At 37.1% G+C, this 19,414-nt stretch overlaps 1 protein-coding gene across 19 annotated transcripts in view; it reads right to left on the minus strand.

Moving 5' to 3' along the window:
* The window catches only part of LOC102229610 (membrane-associated guanylate kinase, WW and PDZ domain-containing protein 1-like), a 102,940-nt gene that overhangs the window by 61,832 nt on the left and 21,694 nt on the right, over nucleotides 1-19,414 (minus strand). For all 19 annotated transcript variants that reach the window (XM_023340583.1, XM_023340578.1, XM_023340540.1 and 16 more), the window contains exon 2: nucleotides 10,811-10,927. In XM_023340583.1, coding sequence (XP_023196351.1) covers nucleotides 10,811-10,927 — 117 coding nt within the window. The remainder of the gene's footprint in view (nucleotides 1-10,810; nucleotides 10,928-19,414) is intronic.

The following is a 19,414-nucleotide window of genomic DNA, read 5'->3' on the forward strand; positions in this document are numbered from 1 at the left end:
TACAAAATGCTGCTACTGCCCAACACAACAGGCTATTCTTTCAGCTCGCGCCACAACACTCCTTACAGCTGAGCCCAGCCGCTATTCTCCTGCTGTTCTCACTGCTCCCTCCTTTCAATATGGGGGAAAAATGAGGGGGAAAGAGAGGGGTGAAAATGAATAGTGGGCAAGCACATGCAATCTGAAGCATTGTTAGCTAGGAATCTTGTACAATGGCACAAAAGGCTTTGAATTTAACATCTTCAATAGAAAAGATTATTTGTTGGGGAAATCTAAGGCTGAGAAGGAGGAAGAAGAGGGTTACTCAAGGAGATACAAATGTAGGGTAGATGGGGAGGAAAAATAAAGAAAAAGATGCTGCTGCAGGAGCTAACGACAGGGAAAAATGTCGTCCAACAGCAGGCGAGTGTGTCAACACATCAGTGTTTAAATTCAGCCCATCTAACCATCTCTGATGATGAGATCCCTCATCATCACAGAAGCACACAGCAACACATCAAAACATATGAAATCAAAATGCACAATCTGCGTAAGCACTGATTCCAGCCGTCTCTACACCTGAATGTATTTCTGCATCTCTGTATCCGTATATTCTCCCCACCCACATCGCTACCAATCTAATCCCGGAAGCCAGGGCATCACTCCCATGAGAAGAAGCAAAATGTCAGAATTACCTCTAAAACGCCACTGCTTCTGCTCTCTTCCTCTCTGCACGCTAATCCACGGAATATTTCAAAATGACAAATCCGAGCAGGCTGACGCTGGCTTTTCCTTCCCCATCCAAAACCATCCATGGATCATGCAGCTGTCTTTCCACCCGTACAGGCTTCCAGTTTACAGGCTCATTCAGGCTGGTGGTGAGTCGGCAGCTGCCGTTTTTCTTCAAAGCTCCACAAGCAGAGCAAATTAGAGGTCCAGCCCAGCTTAGAGGCTAAGCCAATGTGTGCTATTCACACTTCGGTTCCTGTCTGAGGCCAATGGCTGCAGCCTCACAACCCCCTGCATACTCCCGCCCACTGCCTCCCTCCCTTCTACTCTTGTTCTCTTTCCTTCCTCTCCTCTGTCTTTTCCTTCATCTCCTACTTTCTTAGTCATAAATATAGACTCTTGACATTACCTAACACATGGTCTGTTTAGATAAACAATGAGCAGTGTGCAGGTCTCCGCAGTAAAACAAATAAACAAACAAATAAAAACCTCGAGGGGTGAGAGCAGGGTTAAAGAGGGGAGCAAAGGGCATAAAAAAGGGGTTCACACAATAGACATGGGCTGTGCAACAGATGGTAAGAAAAGGACAGTGCAAGACAACACAAGATAGAAATTCCTAGTATTAAGCACAAAAAACTGGTGGTCAATGTCTGGCATTCACCAGAATTTGTTGAAACCAGAGATTCAGAACCCGCTGCATAGTCGAAGGAAGCTTGTAATCAGAAAGTACAGGCCGGTAACTGCAAGGGCATATGATGGTACCCAGACAGTCTCCTTATAAAACCCAAGATTTGTTGCTAGAGAAGCAAGTCGCATAATGAAATTTAATTTATTTGTCCTAATTTTCATATTCATCAAACTACCGTAAACAAAGTAAACTACAAGGACATTGCTGAAATTAATCAATACATATGAGTTAGGTGAAACTAAGAATGCTGGACGGTGTTTTTTTTAAGGCAGATGCAATAAAATCTATACTATAACCGGTTGCTTATACAGGCAAACTATGTAATGACAAGATAGACACCCTAATGATTACTTGGACTATTTGGGGGGGAAATAGTTCAATTACAAAAAATTGTCAATACTATATTTAACACAGGTCATAATAAATGTAAATATATTTGTATACTATTGAAAAACTAAGTCATACTCCTTGGAGATTTAGATGTAAACTGTTTCATCCAACCTAGTTTGTTTTATTAGAAAAATGAGATAGACATCTCAGGAGCATCAACTTTGAGATTTGAGATTTTTTTTTAAACTTTTTATTTAATTGAAAAATTGCATTTTGAAAATTACTTGCATCCAGCTCAACAATTAATGCGAAAGGCTTCATTAGCAGTATACCCATTCAACCCTTTTTATAATCACTGACCAGATTTCTGTAAGTTTCTTCTGGTACTATTTAGTATTAGTGATGAGCTCCAACTCATCACTTATATAGGAATTAAATCTTATGGCTTTTCTATTATAGATTTAATTCATTACTGGCTAGGCAGCTCAACTGTGTTTGAGTAATAAAACTTTTGATAAAAATGTTCCTTCAGATTGCAAACTATTCATTTACAATCTGCAATAATGAAAGTACCAATTTAAATTTAAGTTTCACAATATATGACAATTCTGCTCACAATCAAAATTTTAATAAGTACAACACTGACATCTCAAAGACTGCAAAGATGCAATGTTTGGTTATGTCAAAGGCCATGCAAGCAGATTCTGAATGTGAAAAATATATTTGGCCTGTTGGATGGACTTTCACTGCTATCGATTATTACACTTGATGCATATATTAATGACTTTGGTGCTAAAGCTAATAAATAGAACTAAGATGATCATTTTAATCAATATTGTTATTGTAATATTCAATAATAGCATCGTAATTATAGATGCTCCTGATATTGTGCAGCCCTATATATCACAGCTTGTCAAAGTGAGAATAGTAGCTCCATTTTGTCCTCACTGTGGGTAATACTATTAACCTTTAAGTCACTAGAAAAATCCCATTGAGATTAAAAATGTCTTTAGCACAAGAATCCTGACCAAAACTGGCAGCAGCACCGAGTTTATAGAATTCTGCCTACAAAACAACCAAAACTACACAGGTATACTTCTACTCAGATAAACCTGAAAGTACAGATTGACCGATTCTGAAGGCAGGAATTTGGAGACATACTGTACTATAATTTTTCCTTACACTAGACAATGATTATCTTAAATCATCAGTTTTCCAAAACATCCCCAAAATAAGTGTGAAATGGTGCACAGTGAGTCTAAAATAAGACACTTTTTATATCTGGAAAAGTTGACTACAACATGATTAAAACTTTTAAATGCAGATTCTCATTGGAACCAACTATAGGTTAGAAATCATCAACATAATCAGGAAGTGCTGTTTTCTCTCTTGGAAAAAAAACAACTGTAAAGTTAATCATAAAGCTGGTTTGCAGATTACCTAAGGTTAGCTTACAAATCTGGAGCATGGGGCGCAACACTTTTAATGTTTCCTTGATATTTTGTTAGCTCTATATGAGTAGATTATGGTTCTCTACTCAAAGCAAAAAATCAAACTGTTCTCCTAAATCAAGCAGAAGTGCCACTATTACAGTACATTTTATTAGCTCTGGCTTTAGTTTCAGCTTTTAGAGGTCAATGTGGAGCAAAAAAGGCCCCACAAGAAAAAGAAAAAAAAACTATTAATCAACAGGAGTGGAAGTGATTTAAACTCAGACACAGCAGCAACACGAACACAAATGTCTGCAAAGAAAGCTAAAGCATATCTAATGAAGCAGCATCACTTCTAGCTTGGAGGCACTCAGGCTAGCTAAAATACAAGTTAGCTGCTCATCCCTGGCACAGCATAAGCACATCCAAATCATCACAAGACCCTCACACTCAATACTGGACCATAACAGAGGATCTTTGTGCACTCCATGAATGAAAGCACTTAATTTCTTCAACCTCCCAAGGAGGGCCATCATCAGCATCATCATTAACAGGGTAAAATAAAATTAGCTAAAAAAGCTAACAGTAAGAAAATGAACAGGGAGCAGAATTTAGCCCTATTTTAACTGTTTAATCAGTTAAATAGACTCCCTTGCTGTATATTGAACTTGCATTAGCTCAGGTCTGCTGTGAATATGCAGAAGCTGCAGTCTGATGGTTTTAAGTTGACCTGAGTAACTGGGGAGAGCCTGTCAACCATCTACACATCCTCACTTGAGCATTAACAAGATCAAAGGACGATTATCCCAGAAACGTTTGACGAAGCACAGTGAATAAGGATGATCTATTACATCAACATTATTGTGAGTCACATTTTGTACGCATAATCACGGTGGGTCGGCATCAAGATTAATTAAGTTGATTTCCAGAAACTGGGGCGAGGGTGCAGTTTTGTCCTAATCTCCAGGTGCACAAGCATAGGAAGAGGTAATGGAGGATTTACCTCCAAATTCCTTTTAAGTGGGATTGGAAGAAGATTGGCATTATCAAAACAACATCAAAGACCACTGCCTCCATGTCTGCCAATTGACAAGCCAATGATGATGAAACTAAAAGGACAATTTCTGGTTATAATGGCCTACATATATTCTGTGAATAATTTTAATGGTGGCAGATGATGTTCCTTTGTGTATATATCCACAGACAATTATAGATATTGCTCGACAATCACCCTATTCATAAAACATGAATCTCTCACACACACACGTAAACACATACAGAGAAAGTCTGCACTTGTCTTCATACACCATTGCTATGTAAAACACTGCTTGAAAGAAACAGAAGCTAAAATGCTTCTGTTTCTTTCACTGTTGACAGAGAAAACTGTGTGTTATTTGGTCACATGAGCAAAAATATGAACTGTGCATGTTTGAAAAGCAGGGGAACAGAAGCTGGGGCCCACTCATCCGTTACTAGAATGAATGGCCATCATTAGCATGAGGCTCCTCAGCAGCACCCTGCAATGCAGCGACACACAATGGCGAGTGCCACGCTTCCCCCTCAGAGAAGCCCTTTTGTTTGGGCAGCATCTGGACCTGACCTCCCTGCATTCAAGGCTGATGACCCCCCTCTCATGTCTTCCCTTCTTCTCTCCAATCTTAAAACCTTCCCTGCCTCTGCTTGCTAGCACCTTCTTCCAGCTAAGGAGAGCGGCCATGTCTTGCTTCTTGAAAAGAATGTCTGTGTATTAGTGAAGCTTATACAAAACCTGCAGGGTGAATCAGAAAAGCAAAAAGGAAAAAGCACCAGGGCTATTGGCCATCTGTCCCTCTGGGTTGGACGTGCCTGCTCCGAGCGTACATGCCCCCCCTCACATAATTCCCCCCTCACATAATTCCCATCTCTACTCCCACCATCCCTGATTCCCTAGCCTATATACACAGCGTCAACCACACACACACACACACAAACACTCTTTGCTAATGCATACACCACAGCCTGATGGTGGATGATGGCGAGAGCATCAGAAAGAAGAAAGAGAGAGAGAGAGAAGAATACAATAAGGAGCTGCCACTTGCCTGGATGCTGAAAAGAGCCTGGAGCCGGGGAAAAAAATCAACCAGTAATCCCTTACTTTGTGTGAGCGGCAAACAGAAATTTGTCTCCCACAATGATTTCCCCGAGATCGGCAATGGAGTGGAAAACAAGGAAGCGAGGGAGTGAAAGACAGCAAGAAAGGGAGGGGAGGATGAGAGAAAGAGAGAGAGAGAGAGAGAGAGGGGTTGTGATGAAGAGTAAGAACAGCAGAGGCAGGGAGACAGCGGGAGCAGCTAGAGTGTGACAGAGAGAGACGGAGAAAGGCAGCCGCCACCGCCAAGCCACAGGGACGCTGACACTCGCTTGGAGGATTTGAAGTGAAGAAGAGAGGAGAGCGACAGAGGGAGGGATCAGGTGGGGGGAGGGAGGACTGGTTTACTCTGTGGTTCAAACCCTGGGATAACGCAGAGATAACCCTCATCTACAAGCAGCAGCTGTAGACGTGAGAAGGAAATGAATCCCAAGAGAAAAAGAGAGAGACTTCCCCATCATTTGTGACATTTGCTGCACATGATAACAATGGCCAGCTGTAGCAACAAGCCAAAGAAAAGGAGAGGAGGGTGAGTGCTCTACTAGGATGTCCTTCATATAAACATTACCTTCATGGACGTTCTTAGGCGAAATGACAAAAAAAGTATCTATATCAGCTGATGGTGCAGGGAAAAGCACCTGTTTGAGTCAAGCACTGCAAAAGAGAACAACAGATCCACTCAGGAGAGGGGGAGGAGACACAAAGAGACGGAGACAAAGAAAACACAGGCCAGAGACGTGTGGCTTTTATTTGACTACTTTTATCATTCTGCCTTGTCATGCTAAGAACAAATTTGCATGGGTCTGTGTGTTTGAAGAAAAGAAAGAAAGACACAACAACAGCGATTGTAGGTCACCAAGAAAGGAAATAAGGTGGAATGTAAAACGGATTTTGCAAAAAAAAAAAGATTGAGGTCAAGTTAAAGCAAAAGAATAAAGATAAACTCCATATAAGCCAATACAAGTTACGATAACTCAGTATACTTTATATAGAAAAATATAGGATCAGTCCTTTTTTAAATCATGAGAGATTTTCACAATTTTACTTGAATGTAATGTTATGTGTCTCAATAACTTAGAATGTCAATGAAAAGTTTATTTTAGCAATTCAATTCAAACTCTTTATATAGAGTATGCCCTGATTCAGATGTGGACAAGTAAGCTTCTAATGAACTGTCCTGGAAGAAAAAACTTTATACAATACCTTTCACACCTTCTGGTATTCATACTGTTTGTCCACTATTTGTTGCAGTTCTCCCTTAGTGAAGTTTGGAGAAGTTTTTGACCCCACCTCCCATTCTCTTCATTGAAAGTACTCCTCCAGCTTTGACTCAACTTGTTTTAAGCTTTTAATTACTATTTGTGAATCAGATATGTTTGTTTTGAAAAGTTTGAGAAGGCCACTCACTGTGAATTTGTGCTATGAACATCAACTGAACTGAAAACTAAAATCATTACTGATTATGGGCCAGTTTCATGTCTTGTAGCAACATCCTAGCTTATGGAGATCAACACTCATCTGCCTGACTTAAGTAGGATGTTCTTTTGTATTTCCCATTTTAAAGACGGTAAAAGAAATGAAATTCAATAATATATTTTATATACATTAGGTAAATGCGACATCAATTACAAATAAACTCAGATGTTCTAAATAAAAAATAAAGATTCTTCTGTCGTATTTATTTAAAATCAATTTTAAGAGGATCAAAAATTGTGTTTCCAAATATTTAGCTGAAAAAGCGTTTATTTCTAAAAGTTCTACAACAAGTTGTTGTTATTTTTTAACAAACTATAGCAGGAGGGTCAATAAATGTGGCAGACAATGTACAAATATGACAGAGTAAAAATCTGCCTGATAAAATTAAATACTTTGTTCGCAGTATCATTAAAAAGACACAAATTTGCTGTTTTCAGCTGACCCAACATCTTAAACCTCAAGAAACAGCCAGAAAAAAATATTAGTGTTTTTATTTAACCACAATCAAAGGTTTTTGGTCATGAACTACAATTTGTAGGCAACACCACAACATCTCAGTGAGTTTTACTTGAGGCTCTAACTCAGTCAAAATCTTTTTTGGTTTGATTTTTAATCATCAAAATATAAACTTGCTGGTGCTTTTATAACCAAAGTGACAAAGCTGTACCAAGCTGTACTGCTGCAACCAAGAGAAAAATTCAACTGCTTAAGAAATGTTTGACAGAAGACCCAATAGTGAGTTGTTTTTTTATGCAAAATAATACCGAACTAATAGAATTGAACAAAAACGTCAAAATTTGCACAGAAACATAAAGATAAAACCTTAAATAACTTTCTTAGACAGCTTATCAGTGCAAGTTTCATTAAAAAAAACTCTGATTTTTTAGTGCCATATTTGAAGGAAAAAGGAACATTATTGTGCCATCCCTACAATTTCGCACAGTTTTGGGATGACACAAATACAATGTGTGTGCATTTTTTATTTTTCAGTTTGGTTTTCTTTACAATTGTATGGTGAAGTTAGATATTAACTATTTCTTTCTGAAAGGCCCATTAACATTCTTTATAATAATCTAGTTGTTGTTCAGGCTAGGGATAACAAAAATACTGAGAGGTAGAGTAAAACATTAACCTCTTTCATGGGAACACTACATACTGAAGTCCTGTCTAACAATTTACAGTATGTTTACAAGTACAGAGTCCGCTCAGATGTCCAACAACTCATTCAGAAACAAATAAGCTTTAAACATAGATATTTAATAAGTAACAACCATCAAGTTGATTATTAAATGTTTCTTCTGTTAGATTTCTACAACCTTAATGAGCAACAGGGACTGCTAATGTCCGCCAATTGTTTTCTTTTTAATTCTTCAAAAGGAATTACTTTCAAGCCTATGTGCTGTTGACTCCATAGTTTGTCCTCAGCATGTAGAAAACTATGTGTCAAATTGTAACCCTTGGAAGAATTGGAGTTGTTTATCACATAATCAGGCAGGAATCTATTTTCAATATATCAGAACATTATAATCCGAGGCAGGGCACCGAGGGAGGCTCACAGAGAGGCGGATTTAACAGTCACATGGCTCAGTGCAAAAGAAGCACAGACACTGAGAGTGAAAAAGCCTCGATCAAGAGCAAAACAGAGAGTAAAACTGCATCCATTTGCAAACTATATTTTCCTAAGGTGCAGTCCTAACCAGATACATGCAAAACAGTAAACAAATCCTATTTTAAATAGAAAAGAGAACCGAGTTGATCACTTCATTTGCTTGGTTAGATCATAACAACTTGATTGGTTAGAACATTAAAACATTTGATTACCATGTTTACTAATTAATACAACAATGGCAACATCAAAGGTCCAAAGAAATTAAGATGATCCTAAACCCTCCTAGCATGTTCATTTCTGAGGGGGAGCAGCAAAGATCCTGGGTCAATTTGACATAGAACATTTTTTAATATGCAGTAGGGTCAGAGTCCAAACATTTCTCCCAAAACATTTTTGTATATTATCATTAACTCCATGACTAACAATTTCAATCAATATTTAGTGCAATGATGTTCTCTACCTCTAAGAAATAAATGATGAATGGGAATAATTCAACTTGTTTTTCACAAAAATAAAACCATTTTGATTTTTTAATGTCTACAAGAAAAATCTCGACTGAAAAATAAATGGTTATGCATGAAAATTATATTGTACCCCAATTCTTCTCCACAGCTTCTAAAGCTATTTAGCTGTTTGGAAGACATGTATTGCCAGAATGAGGATCCCCCCCCCCCCTCAAATGTGAATGAAAATTTATTTTATCCAACCTCTATCTACTTCTCCCCTAAAACAAACTTTCTTTCTAGGTTAGTCATTTCAAGTAAGATTATTTATTGAATTGGGCAAGAGTAGCTCAAAAACTGACTTGATGTCTTTGACACGAGTTACTACCATACTAGTAGGCCCTGGCACTGTCATTTTCAGCTCACAGTCTTCTTGGTGTGTACTTTACGTCATTTGTTTCATAATCAGGATCATCAGACTTAGAACTGATCTCAATAATGATGGCTGATCACACTTCAAACATTCTGTATTTCACTGTCATGATCAAAGACAAGTCCCAGCTCCTCCAGGACTGTCACCTTTTTATTTCTGCTGGTCATTTAATGGAAATCTGAAAATTACTACATAATGCAATATGTAATGTTTTTGGACTTCTCTGTAGAGAATATGTATATGTTCTCCCTCTCCTCTGCTGAGTGTCCACTGAACATGGATCTATCAATCAATCAATCAAATTTTATTTGTATAGCACATTTCAGCAGCAAGGCATTTAAAGTGCTTTACATAATATCAAACACAGAAACACAATGCAACATAGAATCAACAATCAAAACACAACTTTAAGTCAGGTTCCATCAATAAATTTGTAATTGATTACGTTTCAAGTTTGCCCATGGGAATAGAAAAGGTTCATAGCACATACCTTCTCACAGTTTACTAGTGAGGTAAAGAGAAAAGGGAAAGGGTTTGCACTTGTGTGTCTGAGCACCAATCCAGTTAAAACATTAACATGACAAGTTTTGTTTGCCTAAAAATGTATGCTAATTAACAAGGGGTGTGCTGACAAAAATCAACGTGGTCTAAAATAGCCCAAAAATTAGCTTATATTAATAGTCACTCACCTCACACCCCAGCATATAGAATCCAGGCTACATGTTGTATCACACTAGTAATCCCGACTGCTAACTCTTAAGGGGTAAAAAGCATCATATGGCTTTATAAGAGTTTGATGTTAAATCATAGCAGTCACAGTGTTGTTGGCATGCCAGTGGTTTTATTAAATTCACTATGCTGGGCCATAAATTCTTCCTAAGCTGGAGGATATTAATCTTTTAATGTTGTTTTCTGGGAGTGCTTTTTTCCCCAATGTTGGTGCTCTTAATAGTACTGAAATCTTTATTTTTCAGTGCAAGTGCTGTTACAAAGATGCCTATGTTTCATTCGGTTTTTATTTTCATTTGTAAAGCATCAGCATCAATGTTAGTTCATTCAGAGTTAAACTGCATTTTAAGGTGCGTGAAGATTTAGCTTCGACTTAGCAAGCAAAACACTTAGAAGTACTCTAGAAAAACACTGAGAATTGTTGGACTTTTCACTCAGATCCAAGTATTAGGCAGCTGGGGAGTCTGGCTGGTTTCTAAATATTTGGTTTAAAGCAACTCTTTATATATTTAATCATTCAACTTAAGGAACTGCTTCAGTTCTGTCAACAGGACAATGTTTTTATGGCCTGTATTAACAAAATTTTTAGACAGTGCTTAGAATTTTTTGTTTTAAAATACTAAAGATTATTTTTTGTGATGGAAGCAAAATGAATCAGAACAAGATGATTTTTCACTACAAAATTAAAGAATTATATTTGAAAGACGGAGATGAAACAAATAGGAAAGAAGAATAGAAGCATAACAATGTGGAAATTATGATCGTGTAATGCTAAATGATTTTCCTTCTCCACTTAGATGTTCTTGTTTAAGCATGATGTTAGGTATTTTACTCACAAGGCACAGCATGGCGATATAAATTGGCGCGGATAGTCTTCTGCAACTCATGGTCAGGTGACGTTTTCTGAAACCTCAAGCTCAAGAAGTGCTTCAGATCCTTGTTGAGCTTGTGACCTGGAAAAAGGAATCAGAAAAAAAAACAACTGAAGTTAAAAATAAAACAACTTTAATTAAGGTAATTTTATTTTGCTGAAAGGTTACAGCAATGGACTGTAATAATACAGTCAGGTTTTTAGTGTCAAAGAGCAATTCCCTGTTCTTTGAACATTTTGCACAAGTGCAAATAATTAAACTTTTTTAAAGTTTGTATGATGTATGCTGTATGCTGTATGCTTACAATATTAAACATTAAGATTTTTGTGCACTCATAAAGATTCATGACTTTAGGAAAACATCAGAGCAGAACAAACAAAAGGACTGAAAATGTGCCACTGCTAAGATCCCAGATAAAAAATAAATTTAAAAAAATCAAAAGAAACAAAAACAATGTTCAGTGTTTGAGCCTTACATCAATAAGACACACAGTATGCAACAGGATTTTTCACTCACTGGAACAGGCTGCAGCGACTCACTAAAAGTTACTCTGATTGGATAAAATTGCACAGCACACCCAGAATTTACCCAATCGTATGTGTGTTTGCTGCTGACTGAGTTTGAACAGAGCTCTGATGCTCACAATGGGGCCAGATGGCCAGAGCTCGCTCTCACGCCAGGGTCTCATTTAGGACCATTTAATGATCTCCAAATATATCACCATGTCTGCCAGAGCTGGCAGACAGTTCTTGGGGGAGGTGCCATGTCCCCTTGTCAGCCTTGGATCCCAGCAGAAGAGTTTCCTCTGGTTTCTGTGCTTCAGGATAACAGAGTCTGCTCAGCTTCCTCATTGGATGATTAGTGATGGCTTACATTTTCTAAAGTTCTCTTATCAAAGAAAAATTTGCATAACAGAAGAATCTGTGCTTCTTTTTGTAATTTTTTTCTGCATTACAACCTTGAATCTATTTCAGTGGTATTTTGTATAACAGACAAAGTAGCACAAAATTATGGAGAAGAACAAGGACATTTCCATTCAAATAAGTCTGAAAATTGTGCTATGTATTTATAATATATCTCCCCAAGTTTATTTATTGGACAGATTTTGATTTTACTTACTTTCTTGCTTCCTTCACTGAGATGAACACATTAAATTTTTGTAAAACACTAAGAAAAAATGTGCGTCCATACAGCAGGATGCAGCAATGCACTGTAGAAAGCACTTAGCCTGGTATGGGATGGCAACAGAAGTGAACCAGTAATGAAGAGGAAAGTCATTCAGTTTACTGGTGATAAATGTAAGAAACACTAAATAGCTAGCCAGTTTACCAGCTTGTTACCAGTATCCTCAACCACCTTGAGTCGCAGAACACATTGAAGAAGTCTCAAACTTTTACATGACAGAAACATCCAGGAAGAAAAAAAACCTATATAGAACATACAAGATTAAATAGTGCTGGCCACCACGGTGTAAACAACAACAACATTTTGAATGAGATTCAGCCTAAGAATATTATTGTCAAACTCAAATCTCCTCCTGCTTTGAAATATTTCTGCCCAGATGTTGAGACACTGCTTGGTATTCTACATTGCTCCATTTTTCTATTCCTAAACACACTAACACACACGCACGCACACAGCCCACTGTGTGTAATTCAGCGCAAGCAAAGCACAGTCAGGTAATTGTTACCTAGCAACCAGCCAGTGCTGACGACCATGATTATGGTCCCTGCTAGGCAAGCAGAAGTCAAATTGTTAAAGGAAAAACAGATACAACAGCATTCTCTCTCGTTCCCTTTCGCTCTTTACTGCAGCAACACACAGTGTCACACTTAACATAAATAAACATTTCTATTATGTTTCTATAAATGTATTTTCTGTTGCTTCCTTTTGATTTATACAACCCACACACAAGTAAGGATAAAATATGCAACTCATATGTTCGCATTTGTACTCATCTTCTTGTCAGATTTCCTGTCTCAGACATTTTCCCAGAGATAAAGACCCTTGTCAGGAACAACCTCCTCCTGCAGGCAAGTAAAGTGAGCATTGACTGGGCCTCCCCAGGTGTCATGCTCCATCAGTGAGAAAGTCATCAAATATTCAATATTTATGTGGATTAGGACTGTAGGGATCAAGTAATACAATCACCCCACTGTGTTGCGACTTTGCTTTCTTTTGGTTGTGAAGATAAAGGCTTATCTGATCCATTTTCATTGCTCTTAGATATGCCTAAAGATTAGTTTTAATATGTATTTATTATAAAACTAAACTTTACAAAAGCTCCACCAGTATCTTATATGACACAGTCATATAAGAAATTCAATCATCTGTTTTCCATGTCCATCTGTGAAGATCCTGTTCCTGATATGATGATTTCTATTGATCTTCCCACAAGGAATACTTGGGAATACATAAGGAATACTTGGGTGACACAGGTATGCCGTTAATTAGCTTAAAAGTTGCATATAAAAAGCCTTAGGAAGCTCATAAAGCAATTGGATCATTGGTGCATTCTCAAATAGATAAAGAGCAAAAATCTGGTTCATCATTGGGTTCAATTTCCAGATGGCTAAAAGTGCCAGTTCAGCTGTTCAAAGAATTATGTGCCATTGTATGAACCTTGTGAATCTCCAGCTTTTATACTGCTTAGGGAGACGGTGGATTCTGTGTCCTGGGGATTAACGTATTTTGGTGTGAAATGTGTGAATTAGAAGCAGAATGAACACAACACTTTGTGAAGATACTGCTGGCAAGAGAGTACCATTACTCACACACAATAAGCACAGTACCAATATGAAATGAGAGCCAACCCAGAGAGGAAGAAAACATTGCTTCAAAAACAAGTAAAACCAATTATGATCAGACCTAAAAAGGTATGTGTGAAAGTGGCTTATTTGACAACAATCCTACCAGGAATGATGGACGAAAATTGCACCTATTAATAAAACTGTTAACTACCAAAGGCTTGTGAAATGTTGACCACAACATTTGACTAAAGTCAAAATATATAGTTTAAAATACAATTCTACCTATTACTTTGGCTAAAACACAATATAATGTAAAGTTTGAGGAAAGCAATAAAAAAAAGAAACATGTATAATATCAGTAATGTTTCGCAGATTCAAATAATCCTGACTGAGCTGAAACAGAAAAAGGTTTATTCTGACAGTGAACAAAAAGAGTGTGTGTCTTTTTATACACTGTTTGTAAACTTGTAGCTTAGTCCTGACACAGAACCCTGAGGGACTTCACTTGACAGGCTGATTGAATCTGACATGATCGGGTTGACATGAACACTGAAGGCTTTGTTTGAAAGGTAAGACATACAGCATTGAAAGTGTGACCCAGATATCTTAATTAGATTTTGCAGCCTATTTATTAAAGCATTTTGATCGGCGGTGTCAGAACTGAGGTACAATCTTACAAAAGACTGCAGCCATCAATATCACTTGATATTCTATGTGGAGGAGTTTAGGATATTCTTATCTGAAAATTAGGTAGTTGTAGTATCAGATGTGAAGGAAAGTGATAGTGAAGCACTTTTGACATATTTTCCCATGTTTCTGAAAAGCAAAGCAGATACACAACCATGTAATAACAATGTAAATAAGAGACTGGTGGGTAATTTCAATATGCTATGTTGAATGAAAAAAAACACTTGTTCAATAGCCATGTTTAACATTTTTGGTACTGGCAAGTAGAACAATAGAACTGCAAGAGAAAAGAGAAAAATACAGCAACCTTCAATTTTTCTAGGTTTGATCTTTTAGTCAGTCAATGCATGTTTTTTTTAAGTTTATCTTAAAACATAATAGTCCTACAGAAGACTGTTCACGTAGAAAAGATGTGAAAGCTGATAGAGATTCATCTGTGTCCTCATAACACAATACTTTATAATGGAGGCTGACAATGAACCAAAAACTCAAATTCCTCCATCAGAAGGCTATAATGCACCAGAGATATTAATGCATTGTGAGATGGTTCCTAAGAACTATTTGCAGAAAGCTGGTGAAATACTGCATGTGGCAGGGATTGGTGCTTTTCAGGCTTGATGATGCAGAATGGAGCTGTGTGAGGATGTGAGGCCTCTGTCCTCTTACAGATATACATGATGAGAGAGAAAGAGAGAGGCATGGATTTAACCCAAATAGGAGTGGATTATACACATCCTCCATGCTTCCAGTCGGCATTACATAACCTTAAATCTAGTTATGCATCCCTGTCTCATTTTAGAAGAGTGGTTGGAGGGAGCTGAGTGCAATCAAACATCTGAACACAAACAGTTACACATTTCCTCCCACAAACATGCACAAAACACATCCATGTGATGAAGCTGTGGTTTTAATTGGATGGGATTTCATAATGGTGGACAAAATTAACATTTTGACAGGATTTAAACAACAAAAAACATGATTAGAAAGAGCTCAAGCATATGTGAGTAGCTGCCTCAAACATCAGCAGCTGCAGTGCCACACAGCAGCTGTTCTCAAGTCATCGCTGCTGCCTGTCCATCATGACTCGAGAAATAAACCTGCACGTGGCTGTATGTAAAAGAAACAGCTTAAACAGAAGTGGCTTTCATTTTGGGAAACGTCCACATCTACGTGTGCTTCCTGTGTGTGTGTGCGTGGGTGTGTGTGTGTAAAACTCTTTTCAGCTGCTAATTGGGATTCTTCTGCCGTCCTCAAGCTCAACACTGCCCTCTGTGTCTTTAAGCCTCATGACTGAGAGGTCTGCTTCATGTAGACGAGTATCTATGGCAACACAGAGTCAGCCAATGACTGTCTCAAGCTGTGTGGTCATAATTGTGTGCTGCCCCCTAGTGGCTGAGTTCACTGTTAATTCAAAACCTAAACTTTCTGAGGTTTCTTTGAATGGACAAGGAAGATGGATTCACTTGGAGTACATATGAAAATAAAACATTGCTTTAAGAGGTTCATGAAAATGTTTCTTTTTATTTTTTTTTATTGGATTTACTTTTTAATGTTTTGGATTAAAAAAATCTGCATCTTAATAAATATGAATATTTATTTGATTTCAGTAATTTAATTCATAAAGTAAAAATCATAGAATATATTGATTCATTGCACACAGAGTAATATATTTCAAAAATGTTTTTATTAATTTTAATGGCTTAAAGCTAAAGAAAACATAAAATTAGGTTTCTTCAAAAATCCCATTGCATATACATTAAGATCAATAAAGGACAATTTTAAACCCAGAAATATTTAATTTTTCATGGCCTGCCGACTTGACAGTTGTCCAGCAGACAGTCTTTGAGAGTTGGAGGGTAAGACACAGAAGGTTACTGCTGAAGCTGCTGGTTTTTCACAGAATGCTGAATCCAAGCACATTATGGACAGCCAAGTGGAAGAAAAAAAGTGTGGTAGAAAAAGCTGCACAAGTAACTGCACCAGTGAAAGGGGTCATGAAGCAAATCCTTTGTAAGAGGCAGATGGAGCTCCACAAGGCGTGGACTGCAGGTGGAGTCAGTGCTTCAATAGCTGCCACACAGACATATTAAGAACACACTCTGTTAACGCCTTTTTGTTTAGCAATGTTCTCTAACAAACCTCCAAGGCCTTTACAGAACAGATGAATTCATAATGATTAAATATATATTGACGCAATTTATTTCTTAGGTGACTTTTGAAATGTATTGGTTTTACTGGATTTTATTTAGGGCCATGATTGTTAAGGTTTGCTAAGAGAACTTTGAAATCTTGTTTCTTATGGCTGGAAGAAAGAAGAGTTGTATTCCTTTTCTTGTTTGTGAGTTCTTACAGTCTGTTCTTGACACATTATCTTAGCATACCATGGATTCTACAGATGGATCAAATCTCTATTCAACACCTCCCAGGAGGTGAACTACAAATGCATACTACACATTTCAGATTTTCCATTTAAAATGTGTTATAATGCATGTATTCCTTGCATATATTTTGTTTTGTGTTGGCAAATTTGGTGTCACATTCACTTTCCTGTCTTTGACCTTCCAGACTGCCAGGTCTGGGTCAGGCTAGACCCTGGTTCAAATATTAGTAAAAGCAAAATTCATCCAGAATGTAAAGGCCCAGATATTTCACAAGCCTGTCTGTTATCACTTTCTGATTAGGTGGGCTCCTCTGTGTCTGCATCCTTCAGTCTGTTGAGGGGTTTTGGCACAGTAGGGCTGTTTCAAATTAAAATCAAAGCTTTTCTGTCACAGTTCACATATACTAAACCTTTTATAAAACAAAACTTATCAAACCTCGTGTTTAAAGTTCCAAATAAGTTAGGCAAAAGTTTCTGATATCCAGAGATTGCTAGAATGCACAGCAAACAAGTGCTAAGTCTATGTGTTTAATACTTGAAATTTTAATAAATCAGTACAAAATAAGTCAACATTTCTTTATTTAAATTAATATTTTTGATGCACAGTCTGCTATCTATCTTTTTAATTAACAAATTAGCATATTTTGACAATTGAAAAAGTTCTCAAATAAAGACTCTTGATGTACAAAATGATCACTCATACCACATTTCCTCACTATTACATCTATTTTAGCATTGTTATTGTGCTCTCCCTAATTCACTCCATGAAAATCACATGTAGGAAGCTTTTCATTTTGCTTGGGTTTCTGGACATTCTGGAAAAAGGTCCAAGTGTTTCAGGTGAATTTCTCCAACATTGTGCTGGAGAAATTCACCTGAAACACTTCGAACTTTTTCTTTTACTTCTCCAGAACTCTCTGACTCAATACATTTGGCTATAGGCACTCAGTAAACATTGCTGAGAAAATATTTGCTGAACACATGAAGTTACTTTTGATTTTACTTATCAAAGATTTGGCTTGTAACTTAGTGTATTTGCAGTTCCACTTGTGTGAACAAAACATACAAAGAGATTTTCACCTTCTGTTTTATAAACTAAGCTTTACTTGGAACACTGGATATTATTAACTGGTGTTGCAGTAAAGTAATGCTACACTTTCTTTGGTTCTTTTTCACAAAGATCTTGGTTGTGCTTAGACTGAGCGCGCCGTGAAAATAACATGAGGTTGGGTCTCGAAAATAGTTGCAACTTTGAGAACCACATTGAAATTTGTTTCTGTAATTTCATTAAGCCACCTTAGGTTTTTAATTTACTTCAACTCTTCATGCTTTTGTCTTTAAAGACAACAGTTTAATCATTTTGATGGATATGCAGTGGTCAGACTTTCACAAATGTTCAGTTTTGATATAGTTCTTGATTTTAATTTGGGTTGATTCGGATTCTCTAAGGACGCCAACGCACACAAACTCATCTGTGTAAAGTCTGTTCTAATCAGCAGTTTTAGCAGTTAGAATTAAACAAAATATGCATCAAAGAAATATTGGTAATCTGAATTTCCTTTCACTGTTTGTCAATTAATTTTCAAATTAGTGGACATTTTCAATTTTTATGCATTTAATGAAAAATAAATTAATAATTTCAAATTTATTTAGAATTTAATTGAATAAAATTATGACAAAACATAATGATAATAAAAATGTACATAGATTTATTTAACCTAGTTATCAATCAGAGCTCATGAAGGAATCAATCATGTAAGTTTAGATCAATCTTTAAATAATACTAATAGTCAATTTAGCCTCGCATCATTATGCAGTTTGTTCTAATTCTAGTCATCTATGCACAGAGTATTTTAGTTATTTTTTGTAGCTATCCTTTCAAATATGAACATTTATTTTTTACTATTAATTTGATTGTCTATCAGTTTTTTTTTTTCTTTTTACATCATGCTCATTTTATAATACCACAAGCTTAACCCTCACTACTGTTTGAGGACAAATGTGTATATATGTGAGCTCAAACCGAGAACAAAGAAAAGGAATTTCCTTCAGGGGACAAATAATATTGTATTTCCTTGGGCTGATTTCAAATAATAGGAACCAAGAAGGAACTGGAAATGCTGGTTCTTAAAACAGTAAATCCCATTGTTTCTGCAGCTTCCTTTGGTTCTCAGGACATCCTGTCAGTCTACACGGAACACTACAGTTACAGATGAGAGCATTTAACTCTGCATTATCTAGTAATGTAAGGAGGGGCCGGCTGAGAGAGGTGAAGATCAAGATGGAGGCAGGAGGTGATTTAATCAAAAGCTGCTGTTCTCCCTGAAAGGCTTCACTCTGCACTCTCAGACTGATAAAGTACCTACAATCTCCTGCTATTACACAGTCATTACTCAAACGGAGAGATTTTGTGACAGCCGATACAGAAGATATAACGGTAATGATATTAAGCATGGTGCTTACTTATGTCAATTATAAATTAAATCTCTGTGTTTCTGTTAAACACATAGACCTGCTTGCACATACAAATTGTAGATAGAGGAGTGGTGTGCTTAGCATCACCTGCACACGCTCACCTCTAGCAGGCGCTGTCTTTGCTACTGTTTTAGAGCCCTGCAATCAGAGTTGAAATAATCACAGAGTGCCTCAGTATAAAGCTCTGGACCACATCTCTCCTGCCTCTTGCTATAATTACCTCTACGCAGCCACACCCAGAATGCCTTTCATGATGTTTTCACTGAGATCCCTCTT

Source organism: Xiphophorus maculatus, chromosome 1 (genome assembly GCF_002775205.1).
Source record: "Xiphophorus maculatus strain JP 163 A chromosome 1, X_maculatus-5.0-male, whole genome shotgun sequence".
Lineage (NCBI taxonomy): Eukaryota > Metazoa > Chordata > Actinopteri > Cyprinodontiformes > Poeciliidae > Xiphophorus > Xiphophorus maculatus.